This window comes from Argentina anserina, chromosome 3, assembly GCF_933775445.1.
Source record: "Argentina anserina chromosome 3, drPotAnse1.1, whole genome shotgun sequence".
Classification (NCBI taxonomy): Eukaryota; Viridiplantae; Streptophyta; class Magnoliopsida; order Rosales; family Rosaceae; genus Argentina; species Argentina anserina.
The window spans coordinates 29,638,935-29,657,734 of NC_065874.1; the positions used below are offsets into that span (position 1 = coordinate 29,638,935).

Genomic DNA, 18,800 nt, shown 5'->3' on the forward strand with positions numbered 1-18,800 from the left:
TGACTAAGAGTTTTATGTTGTATTGAGGGCTCTAAGGCTGTGAAATCATTATTCGAAACAGATGAACTTCATCTTATTCACTTACCATCATGCTCTAACGTTGTTGAATAGGCAGAAGCATGTGAACAAGATGCATATTAGATAGGTCACGTTTGGGTAACAAAATTGCAATAGAAAAGCAGCAAACTACTCTAATGCACATGTGAGCAAATGACCAGTAAGTTTATATAAGAAAATTTCACAATTGAAACATAGTGCAAAAAAAAAAAAACATAAACAACTCATCTACCACAGACATCATAGATAACAAAACACTTGCCAACAAAGAGTGTCTTCCGTAAGTTAATACCAAGATAACAACTCAGTATGACCCTGAAAGACTAGCTTATACCGGCTACATATAACAAAGATGAATACATGGATAATAAAAATGAAGTTATGCATTATACCGTGAAACGATAGCATACAAGAGCAAATCCTACGTGAAAAAGTACAAGAAAAAATTGAGTATCTGATAGAGCGTTTTATAACCCTCAATGACACAAACAATAAATAAAAGCAAAAACAAACAATTAATGATTTTACAACCCTATCCCACACTTAGAAAATTACATTGTCCTCAATGTAAGCTTAATAGTAAGAATGTAATTCACAAGCATCAAATAAAATCATATATCAACACATATACAATTCAACCATAAGAGTGAAGGGATTAGAAAATTCAAACTCCCGTAGACGACTCCTCCACAGATACGGTTGAAATGGGTTGCATCCCATGCAGCGCTTGAGTTTTATAGTCTCTCAGCCTAGACTTTCTCATATTCATTCTCATTTAGACGCATCTCTCACAATTGTCTCATCATGCGTGTGCTCCTCAAATGGCTCATAGTAGGGCTTAAGTCGATGCTCATTCACGTTGAATGTTTTCCCTGTTTTATCATTTTGAATCTCAACTGCACCATGAGCAAACACGTTAGTAACAACAAATGGGTCAACCCAACGCGAACGAAGTTTCACTGGAAACAACATAAGCCTCGAATGGAATAACAGAACTTTCTGGCCCACTTGGAACTTCTTTCCTCTAATCATTTTTTTGTTATTATTTTTTTTCTTAATTCTTAAATCTTTTTTATTCTTTTATTTATTTATTTATTTATTTTATTTTTAATGTTACGAAATCTATATAAAGTATTACTAAGTCTAATTGAATTTATTCACACACAATCCTAACATTTAAGGTACGTGGAGCAGAGGAGCTAACTGTGCAATGGACTGAAACGGCCCCAGGTAAGGGTCATGCTTTATCTGATATACCTTAAAAGTTAAAATATCATTTTCTTTTGAAACTATATACATCTATTTATACAAATTTATTTTCTAAGTTATAAAGCGAGGTTGACGTGCAGCCTAAGTATGTTGTCTTAGACATAAACTCATTCTTTTGTTTCAGAAGGCTAGATAGCTAGATTCAGAGATAGTCGCAAGGCAGGACTCATTTGTTGGACACCACGGAGGCTACACCCTCGAAAGGATGTTTCCACTATCGACTCCATCACCGAGATGTATGTCAGTCTATGGGTATCTGAGATCCAATTTTGTAAACCTTGAACCAGGGTAATGAAAATAGCATGCCCCTTACTCAGCTCGGAATAAATTTGTGTGTTAGACTGCTCGCAAAGTGTTAATAAAAGCCGCCCTCAACCCCAAGTGATCTTAGCAAGGTACAAATGGAGGGTTAAGACTAATATTAACAAAATGAACTTTACCTATTCCGTTCACTTTATAATTTACAATAAACTAAGCATAAATAAACATTTAGTTTCCTTAAAAATTATCTAAGTATAACAAGTATCATATATGCATACTACAACAAAATTAAAACATTTATCACAAAAAAATATATATTTTTAAAAAAAGTTTAATTTTTTTACTGTGCGTATTTTACTATTACCCAATACTGTTCACATACATTTATTTTTTAATTTTTTTTTTCGATTTACTATTTACTATACACAAAATTTATTTTTACAAAGATAAAGTTTTTTTTTACTTTTTATTTTTACAATTTATAAGTATTTTTACATTTTTACACTTTACAAAAAAAAGTAAAAAAAAATTTAAAGAAATTTACTTTTTTTTAGATGTAAAAAAAACTTATAATTGTTTTTACTGAATGTTATTGTTCACCGTACTATTCACAGGAATTTATTTTTACAAATATACAATATAGTACAAAATTAACACTTCAAAGAATTGAGATTTTCTCAATTCCCCGGCAACGGCGCCAAAATGATAGAGCGTTTTATTAAAACGTCTATAATAAACCATGTAAAACATCATTTTTAGTATAGAATAAGCAGGGATCGTTCAGTCCGGGGAATTGAAAGGAACTCTAAACTTTTAGTGTTAACAAATAATAGGGGGTTTGAGATTGATTATTAACTACTAAAATAAAACTTAAATTATTATTTACATGATCGACTTCTCTTTAACAAACTTAAACCAAAATTACCATTACACCACATAATTACAAGTTCGAACCTATCATGCATTCTAATTCGACCAATTACATACTTCTTAGACACCAATACAATTAGAGCCTTAGGGGATCATCTAATCGTGCAAGATTTCCATTAACATTTAGATTGACTTAGGGCCTAATCTAAATTTGCATGCAATCGAATTCAATAACACTTAGAGTAGAAATCAAACAAGATTACATTTAAGCACCAAATCTTTGTTGGAGACATGTTTCATGTATGGCGTCACCCACCATGGTTTCACATGCAAATTTCCAGAATTTTTACCACTTTTAATCAACACAAATCGAACCTACTTAGGGCATGATTCAATTTGTGTCAATATGGTTGATGAATATAGCACTCAAACACAATCTTAGACAATGCATCCAAGCGCTAAATTCATATGCACATATTTGAAAATTATCTAAAATTATGAGAACGATGATTAGAACACAACAATAGAAATACAAACTCATTAATTATAGAAAACCATCAATTCGGCAAAGATCCAAAAATCCAATAAAACAATCTGAAAATTTCGATTCTTAATACAAAACAATAATCTCACACAAACATCATACTACAATCTTTATAGACAAAGTATTGTAAAAAAAATCAAAAACGAACAAACCCGTGGAGATAAGTTGCGAGAATCACACGTTGTAGGAACCTTGGAGGTGTGTCTTCAATGGTGATTTCGGTGGAGATGAAATTTGTATATGGGGGAGAATGACTTGTTGTTTTAGTGAAGGATGTTTGAGGTAGTATTTTGGTAGAGTTTTGGCTCTTGAATGCAAATGAGAAGTGATCTTATTTGAGAGATGAAGCCATGTATATATAGAGGAAAGAATGAGAGTAGTTGCATCTTTCCTCATATTATAATGCAATGCTTTAATCCCTTAAATCATGCCATGTTTTGTTCCCTAAAACATGTCATACTTTAATCCCTAAAACATGTCATGTTTTATTCCCTAAAACATGCCATGTTTTATGCCTTTAATGATCATCTTTAATTGTTGCATGACTTGGCTCCATTTCTTTTTCTTTAATTATCTCTTCAATCAAATCTGAAAATAAGAAAATAAAATCATAAGTAAGAGATAATTAGTTTCAAAACTTAACAAGGATTCCTAGTCAAACTAGGACTCTAGACCAATTATGCGTTTTTAACTCATGTAAGCACAAAAATGCATTCAATACCTCCCAAGACTCTTACTACGACTCAATGACTCAATAATATAACAATAAGGGCTAAGCAAAGTACAAATTGAGGTAAAAACATGTTAAGAACGTCGCACAAAGTGCTCATATCAGTATCAAACAAAACCATGAAAGCAAGAGATTGTGAAAATCATACTCGACTTTCCACAATGAAATGGCCATGAGAACTCTCCCTCTCCATCCATGCATCATCCAATTTTCATCTTCATCAATACTAAAATCATTGTGATAGCCTATCAATTTTGACACAATCTTCACCTTTTTCAAAAGTTTTTGGTCTAATGGGAGCTGCTTAAATCCAGCCCTCATATTTCTTGCCTGCCACTTCTGATATGTTTCAGGCCTTTGAACTATTTCAAGTCCCTCACAGGCCACTACATTCATTACCTCTTTAGCCTTTATTGATCTTTCTAATAAACGTCGTTGTTTATCATCACAAGACATTGTGGCCACAGTGATATCAAAGTATGCATTGTAGTAAGAGATAGCTTGTTTGAAACGTGTGAGAAAAAAAGATGAATTATGTGCCCCATTGATAACCCCCCATAAATGAATATTTCCGGATTGATTTTCCTGATCAGCTTTAGGACATCATCTCTTGGATTGTTTCCCATCATTGTCACCTCAGGAACGTTCCTTAACCGGTGTTGACAGTTCACTACAATTAACTCATTTATGTCTATTTTAAGACCATCAAATCCAATAATTTCCCATTTCTGAGCAATGGCATGGAACTCAAATGCACACTAAATCTTGCGGAAAATTTTGCTAAGTGACGACCGATGCAGGTCTAAAACCTGGTTGTGGGAACTGAATCAATGTGATACGAAGATTAGGAGGTCTGTCATTTCTCTCTGAAAGCCATTAGATGAGGGAGGGCCACTGGAAACCATAAGAAATACCAAAATCAATAATGTGAAGACTTGTTGCTTTTTCTACTAGTTTCATAATTGTCATATTGGCAAAGAATTGTTGGAGGGACCCCACCGGTGCTAGTCACTTAGCCTCTAATCAACGCACTATTGGAGGGACCCCCACCGGAGCTCCAATATGTAGATTTGGAAATCAGAAATCAGGATATGAACCGGGATGACCCGGGAGCTAGAGCGGGCCCCCCACGCAGGATCTCCAAACTCAGTTGCTGTTGTGCATGAGCGATACCTTAGAGCGACTGTCTTCCAAGGTTGACGGGATTGAGGCAAAGGGTACGCCGCGCCCGCTACACGGGGGATATGGCGGCCGAGCCGACCCATTCACCCAGCTGGTGCAGGCGGAACAATGCCCATCAAGGGATAAACCGCTCAACGTTACGAAGTGCAACAGGCGCTCAGACCCGTACACTCATTTAGAGAATTTCCAATCCGTCTTGGACAACACGCGATACACAGACGCACAATTGTGCCATGTCTTCCAAGAGACACTTACCGATGAGGCCTTGGGTTGGTTCCTCAGTCTACTCTCAAACTCGGTGGATAGCTTCGAAGAGCTTACAGACAATTCCTCAATCGTTTCATCTTGCAGGCCAATGCCCACCACGACATCAGCTCCCTATTCCAGATAAAGCAGAGGAACGATGAGAAACTCCGGGATTTTGTGTCCCGATGGAAGTGGTGCAAAAATGGAAATCGGCATCAAAACAGTGGTGTGGACCTCCGCAGCCAAGAATGATATATATATATATATATATATATATATATATATATATATATATATATATATGCGGAAATTTCCAGATTCCAGTCACCAAGCGCCAGTGCTGGAGCTTTGACTAGCAAAGATAGGAGGGCCAGGAGGGGGTGCACGGCCGGCACAACCCGTGCCGTCATTGCGCGTCGCTAGAATCGCCAGAATTGGACGGTCATGACCTCCGCACATGAGAAATCCTATATATATATATATATATATATATATATATATCCATTATGAATGGAATGTTATGCCATTTGGTCTTAAGAATGCTCCTAATGAATTCCAAAATATTATGAACGACATTTTTAATCCTTACAGTCACTTTTCAATTGTGTACATCGATGATGTCCTAATCTTCTCTCAATCCATTGATCAACATTGGAAACATCTTCACCAATTCTTTTCTATTATAAAAAACAATGGTTTAGTGGTATCCGCTTCAAAAATAAAACTATTTCAGTCAAACATCAGATTCCTAGGATTCAATATCCATCACTTACAAATTCAACCCATTAACCGAGTAATTCAATTTGCAGACAAATTCTCAGATGTCATACTAGACAAAACTCAACTACAGAGATTTCTTGGATCATTCATAGCAGATTTCTATCAAAATCTCAGAAAGAAATGCAAACCCTTATTTGACAGATTAAATAAAAATCCTCCTCCTTGGACTATTACTCATACATCTATAGTCAGAGAAATCAAAAATCATGTTAAAACATTACCATGTTTAGGAATTTCCCTTCCAGATGCCTTTAAGATAGTTGAAACTGACGCATCAGATATAGGATATGGTGGTATTCTTAAACAACAAATTTCTCCTAGTTATCCCGAACAAATTGTCCGTTTTCATTCTGAAGCTTGGAACCCGGCTCAGGCTAATTACAACACAATCAAAAAAGAAATTTTATCTATTGTCTTATGTATCAGCAAATTTCAAGATGATTTATTAAATCAAAAATTTTTAGTAAGGGTTGATTGCAAAAGTGCCAAAGATGTTTTAGAAAAAGATGTTCAAAACATTGCTAGTAAGCAAATTTTTGCCAGATGGCAGGGCATTTTAAGTGTTTTTGATTTTGAAATTGCATTCATCAAAGGAAGTGACAATCATATTCCGGATTTCCTAACCAGAGAATTTTTACAGGGATCCTCATCATGCAGCCAGCTTCGGCCGCCCGACGGCGAAACACCGGAAAAGAAAAAGTCAATCCTACCACACCAGTAATCAATCTTGCAACACCATCCCCAGTCAAAACAGAAATAATTAAGTCAGAAATTCCTGAGTCATCCACCAGTTTAGTCCCTCACACAGGCCATTCCTTATTGCCAATTACCAATAAGTACAGTCCATTAGGTACTACCCTCAGTCCTATCAAACCAAATTATCAGTCAGCACTAGTTATCTCAAATAGTCATTATCCTTCTAATAAATCTTTATCATTTTATAAAGATATTTTATATAAAACCCAGTCGGTCTCCATTAACTCAATCAAAGATCCCAATGACCCAAATAAAACATTGTACCATTACCTTTACATTAAACAAATCATCTCTTTATCACAATGGGAAGAAACCCCCTACCGTCCTCATCAATCATTTGCATGCACTTACCATGAGTATATTGATGCATGGTACAAAATCTTCCTCTTCCAAACATAGGATTTCAATCATTCATGGTTTCTTAATTTTGATAAAAATTTCAAACGCCAATTTCCCCTGTGGTTTGGTGAATGGTGGGAGTACTATGGAGCTTTCTGTGATCTCCTTCCCCCAGAACTTCAAAACTTAGTCACCAAGTATTCTGAAGTAGTTCCCCATTCAAAGTATGAACAGAATTTCACTCCCACTCTATTGTTCATGTCCAAATATAAAATCCATTGGATCATGAAATGACATTATGAATTACACGACATAAATGTCATCTCTCGAATTTTCTTAGTTAAATGGTGGGACAAGTTCAAAATAGAAAGAGTCATATAACAGTTCACCAGAGAATTTTCAGTCATCCACAAACACTAGTCCCTACACAATCTCCAGTTGTTATCCAGTCATATATATATATATATGTGTTATCTGAACAATACCAGGATCCCCAAAACTATGAAGAGCTCCTTTAATGACACTAGAGTTCCTCGAATTTGAGATGGACATGTTTCAGCAATATAGAGTGGAGCACCATGCATGGCCTGTCAAAACAAATTAGGAGTGGTTTTCTCCTTCTGCTTTGTTAGAAGCTACAGAAAAATGACACAAACTTACCATGCCAATACCAATGCCATATAAAAGACGCCCAACTAACAGTGCATCGAGTCCTGGAGCAAATCCAGTGATCAGACCCCCAAGGAGGTAAAGTTTATAGTCTATTAAAAAGGTTTAAATTAGAAAAAAGATGCATCATGAAGGACCAAAACTGCAGAGTAAAGTAAATGAGCAAAGAAAAGGACACACCAAGGAAATAAGGAATTGGGTAGACAAGGAGAGAATAAAAAAGAGCTCCATAGAGAGAACCACTAACCTGCATCAAAACAATGTACTTTATGATTATTGATGTCCCCTTGTTTTTTTGGCAGACAATAGCAGAAGAATTTCTAATGACACAAGCAATTAACAAAAGTTCAATAATCTATACCACATGACCAAGCTGAACAGCCGTCAGATTAAACCATGTTGTGCCACTAAGCTAAGCGGACTACGAAATATCAACATTAAAGTAAATTGGTCACACTTAATCATCAAAACCACAAAAGCAAACATAGGGGTAGCAATGGTATATAAAACCATCCCAACCAATTCGTATAACAACCGTACCAAATACGTTGGTATACCAAATACTAGGTACACGGTATATGGTACAGTATACCGTACCAACATTAAAAATATGGTAGGTAGGTGGTATAGATTTTCCATATACCATGGTATATCGTACCTACCAACTTATATTATATTAAATTATTTAATTAAATATATATATATATCTTTAAATTTCAACCGTAAATTTATTGAAAAATAAATCCAAACCGTATAAATCTACTAATCTTAATCTAATCTCTCTGAGTTTCTTTCTCAAGTACACTCTTTTTCTCGTCTTCAATTTCTTTATTTAATTATAAATGAATCGATTCAATCGAATTCCGAAGTACAAATGCTTAGATCTATCAGTAGCACCATCACTGCTTACAACATGTCAACATATATCGCATTTAAACCTATCATTTATTTTTTCAATTGTTTTGAGAATTCATAAGTACTTTTACAGTTTGACTATTTGGACTTTGGCTTTCTATTTATGACTTTGTATTTGGTAATTTGGTTGAAGTTATATAAGACTTTGGAATTCTATTGATATTTCACTTATTTGTTATTACTTATTTGGATTGAGCCTTTAAATTGTTAGACCTTAAATATGTTGGTACAAGCCCATTACCAACTGTACCAACCGTACCACTTAATTGGTATAACAACGTTATTGGTTGGTATAAATTGTGGATTTTTCATACCAAATATGTATTGGTTGGTATATGATATTGGAAAATTAAGACTGGTATACCAACCAATCCAGCCCTAAGCAAACCAGTAGAAGTCTAAAAGTGAGGTATACCGTTAGTGAGATGGTAGCACCAGAAGTCGCACCAATGTCATACCCAAATAACAGACCACCCAATGCTGGAAACACAAAACTGGAATTCCAAGGGAAGCTGGTTATTAACACAATTACAAGAACCAGAATGTAGAAAAATGTTCAAACACAAATTTCAGCAGATTGCAGGCTCTACATTCATCTCAAGGCTTTTTCTTTCTATAATATAATTTATAAACTGCAGAGGCATAGCTTGCTACTCTTCAAAAAGCAGTCAATTGGTTTCAATCAGTACCTAGCTCTAGTTCAGTTCCTCCATTAAAATGATTTCCAAAATGTTATCCCCCTTATTACCTAAAAAGTAGAGAGATTTCCAAGCATAAACTTCAGCACAATGCACTATGCAAGTTCATCTGAAGGCTGCTTCTTTCTTTAGTTTAAATATTCACTTACAAGGCATACAGTAGTTTGCAAACCTGAAAAAAAAAAAAAAAACTCAAGCTTCACTACCAAAGAAAGACTAAAGCTTAAAACTTTAAGGTCCTTTTTCAAGATTCAATTCAGGTCATTCATTACATTGAATAACAAAAGTGAGGTTTTAAAAAGAACACACATTTACTCAAAGCATGAGAAAAATCATATGAATAAACAAACTGGGTTAAAAAAAAGTACGGAATAATCACAGAAACCCAAGAGAAATCCTCTTGGGGAGTTGCCTCAGGGATAAGTGACTGAGCCTCATCCCCTGAAGAATAGTCATTCTCATATCCAACCTACACAAGAAACCAACCAATACAAAATGAATCCTATTGCTAAAAAACCAAGAAACAAAAAAAGCAAAATCTGAAATGGGATGTGGTCAGTTTGGTGTGTCGTAACATTGAATCTGAATTGCTTTGATGATGATGATGATGATGATTTTGGGTTTTTGAAAGTGCCAAACTTGGCCCTGAAACAACAAGAGGAAGAACGAGGGGGATGAGGGGTAACGAGGGCATTAGAGAAAAGTGGGATTACAGGTCTCTTGTTCTTGGGCTGATGGATAGGTGGTGAGTAGTGTGTGTTGTTGAACAGTGGCCAAGTTGAGAAAGCCATGTTTGGTAGTGATGAAGTGCCCCCCAGAAGGTTGTTAATTGGTCGTTGATATATCCCGCTTCAGTCTCTCTCTCTGTGATCAGTGAGGCAGTGTTTGGGTTCCAAGAATTTGAAAGTAAAGAGATTTGAAGTGAAGCATTTTGAAAAGTGATCAGATTTTAAAAGGTAAAGGACTTTGGGTAGGTCAATTTTTTTATGCAAGGGATTTAATCTTGAGATTTTATAACATTTACTTTCTTCTGATAATATAATTTTTTATTTTTACTTTTGCTCTATTACTATCATAATTAATTAAATTCTTTTTACTTACTATACTAGTATTAGTATTGAGCTTAGTTTATATATTGTGCGTAAATCAATGGAGTTTATTTCACAATTTACATGCCTCAATAGAGGATTAAATTGAGAACAAAGTACTTTTCAACATAAGAGTAACTAATAAAATTAATATCATGGACTACATTCTCTATTTCTTACTAAAATTAGACTAGCCAAGAAACCAAACGTTCTACAGCTAAATAATTTTTTTGATCTGACGGCAGATAAATAATGAATTACAGATTACAAAAATGAGATGTTCTTAAGAATGAGAAAGCAGGGGAAGAATCATATCTTGGAATGACTACCTATTATCCACATTTACAAGGGGAAGCTGTAAATTAAAACAGTTGATCATTCCAATATAATTTACAAGACGTTAGCCAGTAATCCCACTATCGGTTCCTGACACTAGCAAAATTTCACCAATCCCTCACAACTTGATATATTGCAGGCCAATGCATCATTTTCTTTGTCCAAGAAAGAGTAATTCACAATTGCCTTGAACATATAAGATTACACAAATCATTACGTTATCAATCAAGTATAAACAACACCTATACACTAACTGGAAATGTTATATGGTATGATAAAACATTTTAATAAAACAATAGGCTTGCATTTCTTTGATACCCAACTAATAACTAATTTCATAAACCACAGGGCAATACAGTTCCTGGGGCTTAAAGCCACAATGGTATTCATAGAACCATAGTAAAAACGATGGTATGTATACGCTCTCAGAACAAACAAAGACTTTGGAGGGGAAGTATTCTGGTTTTCTCCAGTAACTACAACTAGTTTTCTAAAGGGGAGAGTTACTTGTACTTGAATAGTAGCAGAACAACAAAAGGAGATGGTGAAGTTAAAGTTAAAGTGTGATTCATTCTATGCAATCAGAGATTTATACCACAGTAAAGTTAAAGTGTAATTCTAACCGCAATGGATATTCTATTCCATCAAAATTTCATTAATCTAGTAAAAAAAAATGCAGACATGAGATGAAGTTCAAAGTATCTTGTAGCACAAAATTAAAATGCAGATCTCTCATTTTTCTTTATTGATATAAAGATGCATAGACCCAAGTGCTAGAGCTAATCAATGAAGCCCCAAAACCTACTTTGTCTCATACATCATTTCGGGTTAACGATCTAGACCTAGAGCTTTGAGACCCAGAAACTGCAGAGCTAAAGTCTACCCACATTTGCAGATACAACCAACGACACATTTGCACAGTTGCAATAAGTAGCAACTCTATTCAGAAAACAGTTCTTCCCATTTGTAGATACAAGTCTTTGTCTTAACCAATTTGTTCACTCACTTAAAGAGCTATCTTGACCTTGACTACTTAAACTCTTAACAATCGTGACTACTGACAATATTCATTACAGACTAAACCAACCTCTATGTTTCTCCCCAATCTCTATATTTTTCATCTCCTATACCAAAACCATCCTTACATAAGATCAGGGCAGGAGAAGTTTGCCAGTCACTTGCTCATAACTAGATTGAAATTTCAAGGGTACAAACAACAAATTATGCACAGATAAATGGATGATTTAAAAATGCCACAAGCTCCAAACCCTTTCTACCACAACTCTCAAAATCCAGATTCAGTTTCGTATCTCATAAAACCCAGAACCCAAAAAAAGTCTCAAGAACACATAAGATAGATCGCCCAAATTGGAGATCTGAACACGTCAAATTCAACGATATAACTCTAGATTACAAAGAAACACAAGTCCATGAGTTTGGAACAAACCTGAGAATGAGCGATTAAAGGAGATGAATTAGCGAGGAATCGAGTCTGTCTCCATCGCCACTGAGAATTTCAAAATGACACCTCTCTAGGTGGAATTGAGACAAGGGATTCTCCTCAATGAAAATCCCTTCTAATATTCTTTATTAAAGTCTCGGGTATTCAAAGTCCCTCCCAGTTTTTTTTGCCAAACAAGGTATTCAAAGTCCCTCCCGGTTTTTTTACCAAACAAGGGATTTTTCCACGTGAGATTTGAAATCCCTTAAAAATGTCATCTAACTCCTCCAACTCCCTTACCTAAACACTGTCTGAGTGAGTTTTCTTACTTTATTTTGCTTCGATTTTGACTTAGATCTTAGCACTTGTGTAATAAGACGTATTTTCTTAAAAAAATTTCTTTAAATTGATAATAATATCTTGGTAACTACTAGGGATGCCTAAATTAGAAGCTATAAAAAAAATAAAACAAAGAAAGAAAGAAAAAAGGGGAGTATGGAAGGATCGGTATCGAAACCGACTTAAGTCACCGACTAAACAGGAGATTGAGGGAGGGAGAGAGAAGGGAGGGGGAACCTCTCTCTCTGCCTTGGGGTATGGGAGTCGAATTTAACAACTGGTCCACTTCGATGATGAAAATCTTCATCCTCTCTTACCCGGAAATCCAACAGTTAGGTTTTTTTGAATTGAGGTAATATTATCGATTGTTCATGCAAGTGAATCGGATTTAAACTTGTATTATTTTCTATTGATTTTGGGGTGGGATGTTACAACTTGGCTTCTTGTTCAATATCTGATCCACCAGAATGGGAACAATGTGTGTGCGTTTGTTAAGTACTTGAGACTTCAGAATCAGATTTGTTCTAAGCATCCACTATCCAATAAAGTAAGGAATGATGTAAATGGGACTAGGTTTGGCCTCACGATCTTGAACTCAAATGAGGCTTATCAGAGATGGATTTGTACAAATATAATTATAAGCAAAAGTGTTACAAGATAACAAGTTTATACAACTGAAGAAGTGCACCTTTTGTATGCACAAACTACTGTTTTTGGGGTTTGTGGTTGGAGAATATGGCATACAAGTTGAGGGGAGAAGGTGCGTGCAATTAGAGAGTGGCTAGCCCCTAAAACAGTATTGATGGTGAGGAGCATTCATGGATTGGCTACATTTTACATGCATTTTGTGAAGGATTTCAGCTCCATCACTGCCCCAATTACTGAATATATGAACAAAAACATGTTTTATTGGGGTGAGGAACAACTGAACAAGAGAAGAGCATTGCACTTGTAAAAATGAAGCTTAATATCAAAAACAAGAGGAGCTAAATTTTTAGCTCCTCTTGATTTTGACAAAATATTTGAAGTTGAATGTGATGCAACTCCACTAGGAGCGGGAGTTGTTTTGTCTCAAGAGAAGAGGGCAACTATGTGCATTCTTCAGTGAGAAGTTAAGTGAAACTCACCAAAAGTGGAGTACTTATATGACTAAGAGTTTTATGTTGTAGTGAAGGCTCTAAGGCTGTGAAATCATTATTGATTAAGATGGAGTTCATCTTATTCACTTACCATCATGATGTAAAGCTACTGAATAAGCATAAGCATGTGAACAAGATGCATATTAGATGGGTGACGTTTAGGTAACAATATTGAGGTGGAAAAGCAACAAACTACTCTAGTGCACATGTAATTAAATGGCCCGTAAGTTCATATAAGAAAATTTCACAATTGAGACATAGTGTAGGAAAAACATAAACAACTTATGTATTATAGTGATCATAGATAACATAGCACCTGCCAACAAAGAGTGTCTTCCATAAGCTAATACCCTAACAACAAGCTCAGTATAACCCCGAAAGACTGGTCTTATATCGGTTACATATGACAGAGATGAATAAAAAATGGATATTAAAAATGATGCATGACTTCATACCATGAAACAATAGCATACAAGAGAAAATTGTATGTGAAAGATTACAGGAAAAAAATGAGTATCAAACAAAATAATGAAAACAAGAGGTTTTTGTAAAACTCCTACACGCCTTTCCAGAAGGATAGGGCAAAGAGGACTCTCCCTCTCCATCCATGCAACATCCAATTTTCATCTTCATCAATGCTAAAGTCATTGTGATAGCCTATCGACTTGAACGTATTCTTCACCTTCATTAACAACTCCTGGTCTAATGGGAGCTGCTTAAATCCAGCCCTTACATTCCTAACCTGCCACTTTTGATATGTTTCAGGCCTTTCAACTATTTCCAAACCCTCACAAGCCACTACATTCATTATCTCTCCACCAAGTACTACTCTTTCGAAAAGCAATCGTTGTTTATCCTCACAAGGCATTGTGGCCTCATAAATATCAAAGTGTGCATTGAAGTAAGAGATAGCTTGTTTGAAACGTGTGAGAAAGAATGATGAATTGTGTGCCCCATTGACAACCCCATGGATAAATATTTCTGGATTGATTTTCCTGATCAACTTTAGTACATCATCTCTTGGACTGTTTCCAATCATTGTCACTTCAGGAACGTGCCTCAACCGGTGTAAACAGTTCACCACAATCAGCTTATTTCTGTCTATTTTGAGATCATCCAATCCTATAGTTTCCCATTTCTGAGCAATGACCTGGAATTCAAACGATACACCAAATCTTCTAGAATACTTTGCTAACCGACGACCAGTTTCCTCAACCCTCTCTGTGGGTCTAAAACCTGGTTGCGGAAGCTCAATCGCTGTGATATGAAGCTTAGGTGGTCCGCCATGTCTCTCTGAAAGCCGTTGGATGAGGGAGGGCCATTGGAAACCATAAGAAATACCAAAATCAATAATGTGAAGGCTTGTTGCTTTTTCTGCTAGTTTAATAATTGTCATATTGGCAAAAAATTGTGTAAGTTTCCAGAAAGGGAATGTCGTGATAGATGTCTGATGACCTTTCAGTATTTCAACAGTTAATATCTTCGGACCAACAATATATGAATGCAACGGGGCTCTAGTATCAGCCAAGCGTACCTGGAGGCCATCGGCAAAGTAATGAGCCAGTCTCTGGGTTGCATCACCATAGGGAGACGAGTGCTGCCTGATCTGCTTCAGTAGTACACTAGCATTTCTTTGGTCATAACTTGCAACAGCTTGCGCGCATTGGATTAACATTGTTCGCAAATCTACTACTCTATCTTCTTTAGTTCGTCTCTTTGAGCGTACATGCTTAGATTCTTCTGAGTATTTGCTTCCTTCGTTACAAGACTCATGAAGCGAACTAGAATTGACGGATTTACAATTCGCAGTTTGACAGAGCATTAACTTATCAAACATTTCTTGCAGCTCAGAGTCGTCAGTAGAATATGCAACTGAGTAAAGTGACTGCTTGTTGCTCCTCCATTCTTCTAGACAATGATCATCCAGTCTTCGACGATCTTTCTTTGTCTCTGATCCATTTTTTGAGTTGTACCCGTCACTTCGTTGCTCATACACCGAAGTTAAACCTGTATGTGTTTGAGGACCCTGAAGCATTGGTTGGAACCTCTTAGCCTTAAGGATTTTAAACTTTGCATGCCAGTTGTTTTCTTCCTCCACCCTTCGAGAATTCCCAAGACTTTGCAGCTTTGAAATTGAATTGGAAACCAAAGAGGTATCCGGATGACACTTAGCAAGAGAATACGGGACATCAGCAACCCCATCTGTCTTGCCATAAATAGCGCCACCAGTGCTGAAAAAACTCTCCTTGTAATCATCCGGGTTCTCATAGCTTTGGTCTAGTGTTGTTGAATCCTTTTGATGAATGACATCATAGAAAGATTTCGCAGCAGCTTGGAGGGCCAAACAGTCATGTATCATACAAGGCTTATCCTCAATGTCCTCTTCAAGAAGAATATCACTTATATACCTGAGAACAGGAGTGTTGTCGTCATAATTGTCACCAGCATACTCGTCTGAGGCCGGGTTCAAAGATGTACAACAATCACCAGGGAGGTCTAAGTTGGCTGGAATGAAAAGGGGGTTGATGAGTTCATGATTATCATCTGAAGAAGAATTGTTTGAAACTGAGCCTTGATCAGATAGGAAAGATTCCATGGGAACAGAAAATCTGCAGGAAGATTTTGGAGAGTATGCCACACCTGAGGATAATAGTAATGATTAGTCACAGACTATGTATGTCATATATATGCCCCTGAGAAAAAGCTCCACGGCTGCCCGTAATCAATTCAATACCCTCTGGGAAGGCATCGAAGCAACTCCAAAGATGTCAGCCGCCCTCCTGTTATTAGTCAAGGAGCTTTTTATTGACTAACCACGTTTGTTTGCTTGGAGTTTGGACTAATCACGACCATGCTAAAAGTCTGGTATTAAGTAGTACATGTATGTGGATGCTGAGATTAGATCATTTAGGTGCAATTGATCTAATCATTTAGGTTGTGGATATTTTGTTTCGACTTTTGACTTGGATGATTCTTAGCATTTGGCTTGGATGATACTTGAGACTTGAGAATATGGGATTTGTTCTAAGCATCCAATAAAGTAAGGAATGATGCAAATGGGGCTAATTTTGTAGCAGCAGCAGTTACATTCTGAAATATAAGTTAGTTTCAAGAGTTCCAAATAAACCAGGTCAACATAATAGCACATTGAACTTGCTCCAAATTATTAGTATAAAATAAAGATTTCAGCCAGGAAAGAAAAGTATCAGGCCATCCAATAAGAGAACAAACCGAAGACAGAGACCAGACTTGAGCAGCAAATGAACAATGCAAGAAAATATGATCTACTGTTTCAGCATGAGTATGACAGAAAGGACAATTACTAGGAATGGTAGAATTATAGAGAGAGAGAGTATATCTTGTTGCAAGTCTATTTCTAAATAAGAGCCAAGCAAAACTTTTAACCTTCGGAGGAAGTTGGATTTTCCAAATTTTGGAAAGAAAAGAAGCATTAGAATGTTTTGAGATACACTGCATTAGCAACCTGGAAGCAGAGCTAATAGTAAAGGAACCAAATAAACTGGTCAGGTCTAGGATGTAGAGGGAGAGGTATGGCTGTAATCTTGTTAACAATGTCTTGAGGTAAAATGGCCTGCAGTGCTGGGATATCCCAAGAAGAATAAGAAATAAAATGATCTACTGTAATATTCCAGTTTATACCAGTACGTTGATCCTCAGAATGAATAAGAAAAGTAGGGAAAGGAAGGACCCAATTAAATTTCCAGAAAATAACAGTTTGACCGTCACCAATAATCCACCTCATTCCTTCTAAAAGAGTACCTCTAGAATCCAAAATGCATTTCCAAGCAAGAGAATAATAGGAGGTTTTAGTAAGAGAAAGAAAATGATCACTTCTGATCCCTCCTCATTGTTTACTATCTTCCAATCTCAATGCAGGATCACAAGCCATGCACGTACAGTAAGGTTTAAGAGTCGGACTCTTTGGTTTTGAGTTCACATCCGGTCTCAACTTTGATGTACAGAACGGCCTACATTACGTAGAGATCAAGCTAGGATCAACCAGCCTAGCTTCTTTTACGTTTCTGCTATATTACTAGCTTCGGTCTCAAATGAGCTGCGTTGATCCATTATTGTTTCTTGTTTTTAGTTGCTACAACCTTAGATTGGCCATGTATGAAGGCCTCACTATCTTCTGCAGCCCTGAACTCTTGCAAATTTAAAAACCATTCCTAAATCCTGATAACTACAAGATAAGGTTTTCAAGCAATGATTACTGATTTCCTCTTGTTTTTTTTTGGCAGACAAGAGCAGAAGAATTTCTAACGACACAAGCAATTAACAAAAATTCAATAGCCTATACCACAAGACCAAGCTGACCAGCTATCAGGTTAAACCACGTTGTGCTGCTAAGCTCAGCGGACTGTGACATATCAACATAAAAATATCTTGGTCACACTTAATCATCAAAACCACAAAAGCAAACCACTAGAAGTCTAAAAGTGAGGTATACCGTTAGTGAGATGGTAGCATCAGAAGTAGCACCAATGTCATACCCAAATAACAGACCACCTAATGCCGGAAACACAAAACTAGAATTCCAAGGGAAGTTGGTTATTAACACAATTACAAGAACCAGGAAGTAGAGAAATGTTCAAACACAAATTTCCGCAGATTGCAGTCTCTACAAATTTCCACAGTTTTTCTTTCTTTAACTTTATATATAAACTACACTAGTACAGAGGCATAGCTTACTACTCATCAAAAAGCACTCAACTGATTTCAATCAGTACCTAGCTCCAGTTCAATTCCTCGATTAAATTGATTTCCAAGCGTGAACTTAAAACCAAAAAAGTAGAGTTTTCCAAGCATAAACTTCAGCCCAATGCAGTGTGCAAGTTCATCTGAAAGCTGCTCCTTTCTTTAGTTTAAATATTCACCTACAAGGCATAAGTTCACAATCCTTAAAAAAATATATATACTCAACTTGCTTCACTAGTCACTACCAAATAAAAACTAAATCATGAAACTTTAAGGTCCTTTTTTAAGGTGCAATTCAGGCCATTCATTACATAGGTTAACAAAACAAAACTGAGGTTTTAAAAAGAACACACATTTACTCAAAGTACGAGAAAAATCATATAAACAAACAAACTGGGTAGAAACTTACGGAATATCACAGA

General features: G+C 36.1%; 1 protein-coding gene across 1 annotated transcript; it reads right to left on the reverse strand.

Moving 5' to 3' along the window:
* Window positions 1-13,922: 13,922 nt before the first annotated feature.
* Window positions 13,923-18,365, reverse strand: LOC126787444 (scarecrow-like protein 30). Its single transcript, XM_050513329.1, has 5 exons — window positions 18,358-18,365; window positions 18,131-18,209; window positions 17,981-18,040; window positions 17,130-17,259; window positions 13,923-16,299 (listed from the first exon to the last, which is right to left on the reverse strand). The coding sequence occupies exons 1-5, from the start codon at window positions 18,363-18,365 to the stop codon at window positions 14,216-14,218; spliced, it is 2,361 nt and encodes a 786-aa protein (XP_050369286.1). The 3' UTR covers window positions 13,923-14,215.
* Window positions 18,366-18,800: the final 435 nt, after the last annotated feature.

What these genes read in the sequence shown, in the direction of transcription:
- LOC126787444 (XM_050513329.1), bottom strand. An exon ending in ATGCTACCATCTCACTAACG is followed by an intron (nt 18,041 to 18,130) that starts GTATACCTCACT and finishes GATATGTCACAG; the next exon opens with TCCGCTGAGCTTAGCAGCAC. An exon ending in CTGGTCAGCTTGGTCTTGTG is followed by an intron (nt 17,260 to 17,980) that starts GTATAGGCTATT and finishes GGGATATCCCAG; the next exon opens with CACTGCAGGCCATTTTACCT.